General features: G+C 40.3%; 1 protein-coding gene and 1 long non-coding RNA gene across 3 annotated transcripts in view; both read right to left on the bottom strand.

Moving 5' to 3' along the window:
* LOC120545432 overlaps positions 1 to 11,339 on the bottom strand; it is a 25,150-nt gene extending 13,811 nt beyond the window's left edge. Inside the window, exons 1-3 of one of the 2 annotated variants that reach the window (XR_005636697.1) lie at positions 11,076 to 11,339; positions 1,530 to 1,619; positions 1,274 to 1,377 (exon numbers count right to left, since the gene is read on the bottom strand). This is a non-coding gene — a long non-coding RNA (uncharacterized LOC120545432). Of the gene's footprint in view, positions 1 to 1,273; positions 1,378 to 1,529; positions 1,620 to 11,075 lie in introns of those variants that run through there. The other variant, XR_005636696.1, reaches the window with a different exon arrangement.
* On the bottom strand, positions 3,374 to 6,124 carry purbb (purine-rich element binding protein Bb). The gene has a single exon (XM_039779727.1). It carries the CDS (start codon positions 6,106 to 6,108, stop codon positions 5,149 to 5,151), a length of 960 nt encoding a protein of 319 aa, XP_039635661.1. The 5' UTR covers positions 6,109 to 6,124; the 3' UTR covers positions 3,374 to 5,148.
* Positions 11,340 to 12,500: the final 1,161 nt, after the last annotated feature.

A 12,500-nucleotide genomic window follows, 5' to 3' on the forward strand; every position in this document is an offset into this window, starting at 1 on the left:
ATTATTTGCTACAGAAGGCTTAGCCTATATGTCAAGATCAAAGTTGGCCTATATAGCTATATATAACTCAATGGGGTTAGGGACCTGGGTATGGTGAAGGGTATGTGATGATGTGGGGGGTATGGTGAAGGGTATGTGATGATGTGGGGGTATGGTGAAGGGTATGTGATGATGTGGGGGTATGGTGAAGGGTATGTGATGATGTGAGGGTATGGTGAAGGGTATGTGATGATGTGGGGGTATGGTGAAGGGTATGTGATGATGTGGGGGGTATGGTGAAGGGTATGTGATGATGTGGGGGGTATGGTGAAGGGTATGTGATGATGTGGGGGTATGGTGAAGGGTATGTGATGATGTGGGGGTATGGTGAAGGGTATGTGATGATGTGGGGGGGACTTTTTCTTGTGTTGGAGTATATTATATACACACATATACGTATATGTGGTTTTATGATGAAAGTAGAACACGTAGCACAATCTGATCTAAAAAAAAAATATAAAAAGATTTCGGGGCGACCTCTAGCTCACCCAGTAGGAGCGCGCGCCCCATGTAGGCCGAGTCCTTTGCAGCTGCCCGGGTTTGAGTCTGACCTGCTGCCCTTTGCTGCGTGTCACCCCCATCTCTCTCCCCCCTTTCCTGTCTATCCACGGTCACTATCTAATAAAAAATGGGAAAAGCCCCCAAAAAATAAATCTTTAAAAAAATATAAAAAGATTGTCGATTGACAGGAAAAAAAGCAGCAACTATTTTGATAGTTGATGCCTCGTTTCCGTCACTTTTGTAAGGAAGAATGTACATTATTGCCGATTAATCTTGTGATTATTTTGTGGATGAATGGATTAGTTGTTTTGGTCTCTAAAATGTCAGAAAATGGTGAAAGATGTGGATCAGCGTTTCCCCCAAAAAGCCCGAGACGACGTCCTCAAATGTCTTGTTTTGTCCCCAGCTCGGAGATATTCAGTTTCCTGTCCCAGAGGAGAGAAGACACTAGAACAATATTCACATTTAACAAGATGACATCAGAGAAGTTTTTACTTGATTCTCAAAATAGTTGACAATTAATTTAATAGTTAACTAATCAATTAATTAATTAATTAATTAATTAATTAATTAATCGTTGCAGCTCCACACGAATGACAGAACTTTTCGGGCTCTATCTTCTGAAATGTGAACATTTACTTGCTTTGGTTGATTGTTAACTGAATATCTTTCGGTTCGAACAGCTTGTCAGAAGAAATTAAGACATTTGGGCGCCTGGTTAGCTCACCTGGTGAAGCGGGCGCCCACGTATGAAGGTTTACACCTCGATGCAGCGGCCGCGGCCCTTTGCTGCATGTCATTCCCTTTCTCTCTCTCCCCTTTCAAATCTAAGCTGTCCTTTACATAAAAAAAAAAAAAAATCTAATTTTCACTGTTTTCTTGCATTTCATAGATCAAAAGGATTAATCGATTTATGAAGATAATCGTGTGTCGCATCCTTAAACCGATTCCATATGCGGTTGAAGCGTTACGTAAATCCTCACGCTGACCTCTTCAGTGAAAGCTCAATAATCCTGGTGTGGATTTGATGTTGCTGGATTCTGTCCCATCTCCGTGAATCACGCAACCTTAGGCCAACACTAGAAAGAAAAAAATAAGTCCCATTAGTCTACATCCTTGACGTTTAACTTCCGGGATTGCTGCCGTGCAGCAGCAGCAGGAAACTCCACCGGATGCATTTGTGCGTTTTGAATTATAAATTCAGTGGATTAAAGGGCCCATATTATGAAAAAAAACACTTTTTCTGGTGATTTGGGGTGTTATTTTGTGTCTCTGGTGCTTCCACACACATACAAACTTTGAAAAAAATCCATCCATGCTGTTTTGAGTGAGATACGGTTTCTGAATGTGTCCTGCCTTCAGTCTCCTGGTGAGCTGTTCAAAATCGGCTCGGACTGTGACGTCACAGTCCGAAATGAGCTGGCTAACCACAACCGTTAGCTCGTAGCGTTAGCATGCTAACGCTAGCACGCTACGTCGTTCTCAATAGCAAAACACTGTTACAACACACACAAGTTCACCATAATCTACAAAAGAACTACTTACATGTGCGCCCTCATTTAGAAGTCTCCCAGCTAATCCTGCCTTGTAAGTGACTGAAGTTGGAGAAACAGGCTTTTTACTGTCTCTAGAGTTAGCTAGCTGACATGAGCTACATCTGAGCTACTGCGCATGTGCGAGTGCAATCAAAGATAGTACAGAAGAAGATGAAAAGAGGTCTCACTCTGTAGCTAAAACAGAAACCAGGTGAAAAGAGGATCTGCAGCAGTGAGAGAGAGCTGTGCAGTACAACAACAATATGGTGTTTTTTGAAAATTAAACCATGTAAACCTATTCTGGTACAACCTTAAAATACAGTTATGAACCTGAAAATGAGCATAATATGGGCGCTTTAATGGATTAACTGCTCCCTCCTCAGATCTCTGCAGGGTAAATCCAGACAGCTAGCTAGTCAAGCTTGGCAGCGGCTCTGTGCGGAGTTTAGCTCCGCCCAGGACGACCCTGATTGGTTAAACCCTTGTGTCGACCGTGCACCTTTTTGTACATCTCGGTCAAAATTTTTAAATGTTTTTTTTTTTCCCCAACGTTTTGGTCGCCTTTTGTGACTTTTATCCAATTTATTTGTCACTACTTCCAATGTTTTATTGATGTTGTGTTCCCCCCCCACGTTTAAGGAGCTTTTTCCGACATTTGTCATTTTTTTTCAACGTTTTTATATATAATTTTTTTTTTTTAAATGCTATAAAATTAAATAAAACACACATTCAATGCTAGTAGTGAACTGATATTTATTTTACTCGTTAAGAGCGTTGTGGGGAACCATCCATGTTACTATTTTTTTGTGAAAATTAGGTTGAAAGAAACCCAAATTTCTGATATAGAAACTTTTTGAACAATTGAGTCAAATTTGACCCGAGAACAAAAAGGAGGGTTAAAGAAATGCCATTGAACCAGAACACGTTTTCCTCCCATACCCGAATGCTGTGTGGAGTAGCCAGACCTTCCTCAAACGCGCTGTGGAGGAGGGTCTGTCAAAGCGAGACTAGTGAATCACGCAAGTTTAGGCCAACACTAGGGGAAAAAAATAAAATGCAAAACACAAAATCCCAGAACTGACAACACAATCTAATGCTGATTGCTGGGGAACTATTTTGATAATGTATTAATCATTTGAGTAATTTATCAAGTAAAAGCAGCTTTTTAAAGCTTCTAAAATGTGAGGTTTTGCTGGTTTTCTCCATTTAAAAATCAATATAAACTGATTTTGTTGTTATTAAGACTGCTGGATGGAAGAAAATGCAAATTAAGTGACTTCAGAAAACTATGGCAGACATTTTCACTTTTTCCAGACATTTTATAGTGTAAAGGATTCATCAATTAAATCAAGAAAATAATCATATTTCATTGGCTGCTTCTGGTTTACATTCAGTAAATTAGGCCGCAGAACAAATAGATCATCTTTAAGTACACATACAGGGATTTAAAAATATACAGTCACAACATCAGGTATTGCATTAGAGTCGTTTTAATTAAGGAAGGGTTATACTTTCACTCTAGGAGAAACAAAATGAAAAATAATCTGGAGGCTTCGAGTCACAACTTTGTTCTAAGAAATTAGCCTTTTTTTTTTAAATTATTATTATTATAATTTTTAGACTTGGAAGTTCCTTTACACAATACATTTTCGTTTATAAGTAGTATTTCAAAATATCTGTTGCTGGTTTGTTCGGTAATACTTTTCCTATAAGTAGAATCTCATTTCAATATAGTTCTCTTTTTGACAAGAAAAATAACAAGAACATCCATCAATGTGTTTCTGTCCAGGGTCTTCACGTGTTAAATTACGTCAGAAAAAAATAAAATTAAAAACAGCCTGTGGCTGGTTGAGACGGCCGTCGATCCAGCTCAGGACAGAGAGGCTGATGGGAAAAAAAGAAAATCTCTGACGCTCTGCAGTCCGGCAGAGCTCGAAGGCCAGAGAAGCTTCACTGTATCCGATGCGGCGCTCCCGTCCGAAAGCCAGATATTTGGACCCTTGTATAGTAGCACGTGGGAGCAAATGATCTTCAAAAGTCCTGTGTGTATTGATCGGTGTGTTGTCCCTGGTGGTGGGGGGGTACTAAAAGACAGTCCTCACCCCACTTCGTTGGCTCCCCAAGCTGTTGTTCTCAAACACCAGGGATGCTCTGGCGCGAGGAAAGTGAAATCTTACTGAAAACAATATGAACTATGCTTTGAAAAACACCGCTAAAGATCGTATGTATAACATAAAACCCAGCTGAGCCGCACTGTAATTGACTACAGGAGTCAAAGCGTTAGTTTAGTCCACGAGGCCCTTGTTGTTTGGGCTTTAAAAAAAAAGATAATCCTCTCAGTAACTTCCCCCTTGTATTTTGGGTAATCTTTTTCGATTAACTGCATGCACGCTGCTGCTGCAGCTGCAAGGCTCCCTCTGCTCTGAATCTGCTGCTATACTGAATGCAAAAACATCCACAGGAGTGACGGCAGATTTTTCTATACATTCCTCTCATGGTTCGTCTGACTGACTTGCAAAAAAATCCCACAATCTGCCCACTGAGTAGAGACCCTGACTGGAACAGGAAAACAATGGATGCTAGTTCTCTCTCCTTAAACTGGAGCAAGGAAAACATCTTAAACAGGTTGACTCCTGACTCTTTTTAAATATAAACTATGCTGCAAATAGGAAAAGCATTCATTGGCTTCATTTTTTTTGTGTTATAAAAACCAATTTGCTGGTTTTAGTAGGTTCTCTCTTTCCTATTTTATTTTTTACAATAAAGCAATCTTTTTTTTTTTCTCCCCTCCCAATGAGATATCTCATTTTACACATTTAGTCCCTCTTTTTTTCCCCACTTTCAGAGATTCACACAATCCCTCTAACCCTCAAACCTACAAACTTTAGGATAATACACCAATAATTCCCTGCACATGTACTCTTTTTTTAAATTTTTTTTAACGCCAACTTTAGTAGGCTATTACAGCACGATTTGGCATGCACTCTCTTCTTTTTCTCTTTTATGCAAAATACCCCTATACTGCAGATGTGTCGTGTAACTGGACTAAAACAGCTGTTTCATTTTAACTTCATCAGTCGTCGTCCACGTCGTCTCCCTCGGACTCGTCTCTCCTCTCGTACATTTTATCCCTCTGCCTCTCCTGGATCTCTTTCATCTCCTCGGCGTATCTGCTGAAAGCTCCGCCGAATTTGCTCCAGGCTTTGAACGGGATGGTGATAGAGTTCCGGTAGCTAGGCTTCACCTCGCTCACGCGCAGGAACACTCCGTATTTGTTGGACCCCACGTCGAAAAAGAAGCGTTTGGAGTCCACCATGATGGAGGTGCCCTCGGGAAGCTCGCTGTAGCCCCCGGCGGCCGTGCCCCCGGCTAGCTCCTCGTCGTCTCCCCCGTAGTCATCTATGAGCTTAGCAAGGGCGTCTCTAAACTCTATTAGCCCCTGGGCCGGAAGGGCTATGGTCTGGCCGGACAGCATGCCGCCCGCAGGGCCCCCAACTCCGAAGCCCGGTCCGCGGTTAACGGTCTGCCGGATCCGGAGGAACCTCCCCCGCTGGTTCTCCTTTAAGTCCAGGTAGTATTTGCGGTTTTCCCGGACGAGAAACTCGCTCTTCAGAGCTCGCCTAGGCCCGCCGTCCTCACCCGCGGTAGCCTGTGCTATCTGCTCCGGGCTGCTAGGCCCCAGCTGGGCGTAGTGCTCGATGAAATCCCCGAGGTAGTCGCGGAACTCGGCCGCCACCGACAGGGAGAGGGTCAGGCGACTTTTGGAGCCCCCGGCCCCGACTTCGGCGATTTTGATGAACCTGCCCTTGCTGTTTTGCTTGACGTCCAGATAGAAGCGCTTGTTCTGGATGTCGAGGCGCTTGGACGCCAGCTCCTGGGTCTCCTGGTCCCTCTGGAAGTGCTGGAAGCCGCCTCCACCTCCACCTCCACCCCCGCTACTACCACCGCGCTCACTCCCGCTGTCGCCATCCGCCATCTTCAGCTCCACCATTCGGCTTCTGCCCCCTCTCTCCTGCGTAGCTGCTTTCTGCATGCACTTAGCCAGCGCGCGCCCCCCTTCACGCTCGTTATGTTAGCACTTGAGGTTGTGGTTGTGATTGGCCCAATCGTGTGCCACTTCGACAAGTTCCCAAGGTTACGGCTTTCCTATTCGTTCCGTGAGTTGTCTGTCACGCCCACATGTAAAATCTCTCAATAACCATTGGTTCAGATTGAAGTTCCGTTTGCGTTCTTCTTCAACTGGTTTTTTTTTTTTTTTTAAATCTACTCCCTCTGGTTGTGAAATCTTTGTTTTTATGACATAATATGATGAAAGCTATGTTTGTTTTTAATTTTCTGGCTTCAGCTGGTAAAATGTGTCGACACACTTTGTTGTTTTCCATAACTTTGTGGAAAAAGTATGTCGACACAGGGGACAGAAATCTTGAGTAAAAAATAAAAATAAAAAATATCTAGGGTTGTGTTTTTATTTTATAGTGACCTTCTTCGAGCCTAGACTACATTGGCCAGTATTTAATATTAACAATATATAATATATTGTCTTTTATTGCCAGTGGTGGAAGAAAACAAAATAGCAATATTACGGTGTAAGATACTCCATTACAAATAAAAGTCTTGCATTCACTTTCAATTTCAATTTCACTTGAGTTAAAGTACACAAGTGGTGACAGCAAAATAAAGTATTCAATCTGCAGAAAAGTGGCTCTTGTGAGTGTTATATTATTATATGTATATTACTGGATATATAATACCCATGCAAGAATAGCAAGTACATCTCGCTGGTAGAGTTGGAGCTAATCTGGTCTATATCCACGACTTGCTCCGTTGCCGCAGGAAATTCTGCCGGTTTTATGTATTTTCGCCACGATGTCCCGTCCCCTTCCTCTGTCTCTGTGTTGGCGTTCTAACCTCCGGTGGATCTGTGAGGACTATGGTTAACTGCTCCTCAGATCTCTGCAGGGTAAATCCAGACAGCTAGCTAGACTATCTGTCCAATCTGAGTTTTCTGTTGCACGACTAAAACAACTTTTGAACGTAAACACGTTCCACCAAAACAAGTTCCTTCCAGAGGCCATTTTGCAGAGGCGGAGCTTAACGCAGCCCAAGACGATTGTGATTGGTTTAAAGAAACGCCAATAAACCAGAGCACGTTTTTCTCCCATCCATCTCATCCCAGAAAGCTGTGTGAACTACGATACGATACGATACAACTTTATTGTCAGCCAAAGGCTGAAATTCTTTGTACATCCCTGGGTAGCTCGTTTAAAAATGAGCACGTACACATACATCCAAACAGTGAATGACATACACATACATCCAATAAAAGGACATACACATACATCCAAAAACATCCAACTAGCCAGACCCTCCTCCACAGCGCTGTGGAGGAAGGTCTGGCAAAGCGAGACTTGAGCTAATTTAAACCAGTTTTTATACAGTAGATAAATCTATAGGCCTGATAATGCAACAGATTTTGTAAAAGCCAGTGGCAGAAGAAATACTCACTCAGCAATACCAACGTGAAAACATGTTTTGTTATAAGTAAGTAAATTCTGCATTCAAAATCTTCCTAAGTAAAAGAAGTATCAGCATCTAAATATACTTAAAGTACCAAAAGTAAAACTCGTTATGCAGAATGTCCCATTTCGAGGGATGTAACAATGCATCGTGAATCAGTTAAAAATCTATATAAACATGTAAGTATTACAAGCGGTTGAGATACAAAATGAACGGGGATGCAGTTTTTAAACATCCTAGGGTGTAATAATCTACTTTAGATTTCACTTGTTTGACTTCAGACGTCCCTAAGTCTTTATTTATTTCTTTGAAGAGATTTCTTTCTATTTATTTACATCTGTTGTTTTGAACAGTTATAGATTTTAAAAAGGAATATTTTTCAGTCATTTGTCTGCAAATCATTTTGTTAAAGAAATCGTAAGAGAATCATATTGTGAAATCGTGACTCGTGAGTTGAGTGTATCGTTACTTAAAGTACCAAAAGTTAAATAATAATAATAATAATAATAATAATAATAATAATAATAAATCACTGATTTACAGTACAGGCTAAAAGTTTGGACACACCTTCTCATTCAATGTGTTTCCTTTTTATTTTCATGACTATTTACATTGTAGATTCTCACTGAAGGCATCAAAACTATGAATGAACACATATGGAATTATGTACTTAACAAAAAAGTGTGAAATAACTGAAAACATGTCTTATATTTTAGATTCTTCAAAGTAGCCACCCTTTGCTTTTTTATTAATAAGGGAAATAATTCCACTAATTAACCCTGACAAAGCACACCTGTGAAGGTAAAACCATTTCAGGTGACTACCTCATGAAGCTCATTGAGAGAACACCAAGGGTTTGCAGAGTTATCAAAAAAGCAAAGGGTGGCTACTTTGAAGAATCTAAAATATAAGACATGTTTTCAGTTATTTCACACTTTTTTGTTAAGTACATAATTCCATATGTGTTCATTCATAGTTTTGATGCCTTCAGTGAGAATCTACAATGTAAATAGTCATGAAAATAAAAAGGAAACACATTGAAACCAATTGTCCAAACTTTTGGCCTGTACTGTATATTGATACATCACTTTAATTTTGCAAATATTTTAGCTACTTTCTACACTTTATCTGCTGGATAGCTTCTAATTGTCCCCTTTGGGATCAATACACAGTCTTTCCAGAAAAATGCAGAGTTTTTTTGTGATTGTTGCGGAGCAAAAATCCTTGATTATGCGGCACGTTTTCTTAAAAAAATTGATGTAATATGCTATATGATATTTATGCAATTTTATGCGATGAAATTGTGGGAACTTGCAAAAACTGCGGTTTGATGAAAAAGAGAAAATAAGTGAGTGAAAAAAGTAGCATAAAATGTAAATACTCAAATAAAGTCAAAGTACCTCAAGATTGTACTTAAGTTCAGTTCTTCAGTAAGTGTATTTCCAACACAGTGTTAAGCTACACCTATACAAGTATTACATTAGTATTATTGCATTACTTATCTCTGTCCACAGATGGCAGCATAGTGTCACTTTCAGGGACCTTTTGAGTGAGATTTCCCCAGCTGGATGTGACAGCCGCACCTGTGAGTTCAGCGGTGAAACCACACATCTGGAGCGGGTTTTTGCAGCTGTTCGTTTCACTTCATAAGCCCTTTGTTGTCTAAGTATCAACCTCTTTAATCAGTGAGCGAGTATGTATTGTTAAAGGTGTGTCAATGTGGCCGGGTTGGCTCAGTGGGTAGAGCAGGCGCACATATACTGAGAGGTTTATGCCTATATGGGTTCGAATCCAACCTGTGATGATTTCCTGCATGTCTTTTCTCTCTCTCTCTCTCTCTCTCTCTCTCTCTCTCTCTCTCTCTCTCTCTCTCTCTCTCTCTCTCTCTCTCACCTACTAACTGTCCTATCAAATTAAGGCAGAAAAGCCCAAAAAATAATCTTAAAAAACAACCTAACTTGGTGATGAAAAGCTGGATTGAAGGAGGCGTGATGGTTTGGTAAGTCTGGACTCTGAACCAGTGGTTCTCAATCTTTTTGAGTCGTGACCCTATATGGTTCATACTGAATATCCATATGTATTCTGTTTTTCTTATAATAATAATAATAATAATAATAATAATAATAATAATAATAATAATACACTGCATATATCTATATTATTCTTACTAATTTACACTTAACTTACACTTGCGTGTATTTATATTTTTCATTCCGTGTACTTACTTTTTCAGTATTATTTATATTATGGTCACACTTCAATACCTTTTATATTATGGTTAATTACTTTTGCTGTTATTTAATTACATAAAATTCAATCTAATTTCATGTCAATTACTTACATTACAACATTTTTCGTACTTTGGCCACTTTAAAATACTCTTTATATAATGCCACTTTACATTCATTCAGTACTTTTTGCACATTGTCTGTGGTTTGACTGTTTGTTTTTATTGTGGAAAAACTGCTGCTCTAATAGGCTAAGTGAATTTCCCCATTGTGGGATGAATAAAGTATTATCTAATTATAATGCTACTGCTACTACATGGCACATATCTGTGCATGTTGTTCATACATTGTTCATATTACATAGCTATATTTATTCAGCTCTTATAAAAATGTAACTGCTTATACACTGCACATATTTACATTTAATTTATATTACTCTAAACCACCTTCTGTAAACCAGCTGTACACTACTGTCTACACTACACTAGATGTATTGTCCTGTCTATACTTTGTATATCACATTGCACTTTTCTGCTCCTTTTGCACTTCTGGTTGGACGCAAACTGCATTTCGTTGTCTTTGTACTTGTACTCTGCACAATGACAATAAAGTTGAATCTAATCTAAAAAAAAAAAAAATTATTATCCTTAATTAGCTTCCCTAGAATTAACCAGAAAAGAGACATAACTCAGACAATTACACTTAAAAAACGGCATAAATAAAAAAGATATATACGCTGCAGTGGATGAACAAGCCAGCAATATTAATCCACATCAACTAACCTTCTCACAGAATCAACAGCGGAATAAAACATAAGAGACAATATAAAGATCACAGCGGCTGAGGCCACAAACACACACATTACGGTAAAAAGAAAGCTGCTTTTTAGACATAGCAACGTAGGCTACAGTGAGTAGTAAAAATCCCGGTCATTTTCTCCATAAAGATTTTGATTATTAGCCAAAACGTCTAAACCATCCGAGGTAGACGGACTACGAGCTCCGAGGTTGTGAAACCAAAGTTTCTGCTCCCGTAGAAGCCACAAATCCGTATGAAATCAGCCTTATTTTAAGAAAAACATGTTTCATTCGCGATCCTATGGAGACAAATTATACTACACTACCCACAATCCTAAACCAAACAGCAACGTCTATGATCGGTGGAACTCGTTGTTACCATGGAAATATTTACTGTACCCCGCGAACGGCTAGGCTTTAAACACTGAAGTCTCGGTCACCGTTGAGCTCGTACTCACCAGTCCGAACGGGATTCTCGTTGACCTGCTCCAGGTTCAACTTCTGCTGGTTCACCGTGCTCAGGCTAATATAACCGAATATAACCAGTCCACTCGGCCTCTCTGTCCCAGTATAACCAGTCCACTCGGCCTCTCTGTCCCAGTATAACCAGTCCACACACAGTTTTCACACACTTAACTGGAGGTAAACGTTCCTACTAACGCAGAAATCCCGCTGGAGAATCCATCATTCGGCACGTTACTTAGCGTTGTTAGCAAGTTAGCCACACGAGCCACACCCAGAATGCACCTGCTGGTGACGCAGCGGCATCGCAGGTGTGTTTGATTTGCGTCACGCAGCCTCCCTCAATTTACGTTACGTTACATTACATTAATCACATTTTATTTACACAAGTCAAATTGCGAAAAACAAACAAACATGCAAGCCAAGCTTTTCCTGAGCTGGCTGCTAATATTAAGCAATATATTTTTTTCCATATCTAAATATAGGCTTACAAAAAAGCTGTTAAATCATATGGCCTCTGTAAGCTTAACTAAATATGTATTTGAACCTTTAAACTGCTGTATATCAATGTCTGTGAATAAAGATTGATTTAAAGGTAGATGCAAAAAAAAAATGTTAGCCTACTCTGCCAAAGTACAAGAGTTGTAATACAGGTAGATGGGAATACTGTGGGCAAGTAGAAACACTAGAACAAGGCCTATACTTTGTCAGAAATATGGGGAAGAAATAAGGCATTTGAATCCATGGGGATATATTAAAGAGACTTCAGATACAGTATTAGGGGACCACTAAGGCCTATATAAAAGCATCCAATGAGCACCATGTCATGGGACCTTTAAAAATGTGGTGGGAGTCCTGCTGTATATTGGCACAGGTGAACCAAAATGAATCAAATTAACCAAAATAAGTTAAATTAACCAAAAATAAGTGTGTACACATGAAAACCTGACTTTTAGCCCTGTGACAGGTTCTGTTTCTAACAGCACTTGTCAGATGTATTTCAATCAGGAGAGACTTTGTTGCAGATATGGAAGATTTATTGTACAAATGCAGTCTTTGGAGATTACACTCCATCATTATGAAATTATATATATTTAGGGGGTTAGAAAGCCAGGAGCTGATCCCCCCTGATGCAGTCTAGACACTGATGGCGGTGTGAGGAGTCCAAAGACCGAACCGAGGAGCCGAGGAGCCGAGGAGCCGAGGAGCCGAGGAGCCGAGGAGCCGAGGAGCCGAGGAGCCAAGGAGCCGAGGAGCCGATGGGAGTCTTGCCGGAGGAGGAACCAGGAGCCGTGCGTGATGAAGACCAGAGGAGCGAGGGGAGGAGGAGGGTTGTACTCTTAGCCTGAAATGACAACTGAGCAGCAGAGAGAGACAGGTTTAAAACAGGGATGTCATGCTGTGATTGGCTCGTTAGATTC

Source organism: Perca fluviatilis, chromosome 17 (assembly GCF_010015445.1).
Source record: "Perca fluviatilis chromosome 17, GENO_Pfluv_1.0, whole genome shotgun sequence".
In the NCBI taxonomy this organism is placed as follows: domain Eukaryota; kingdom Metazoa; phylum Chordata; class Actinopteri; order Perciformes; family Percidae; genus Perca; species Perca fluviatilis.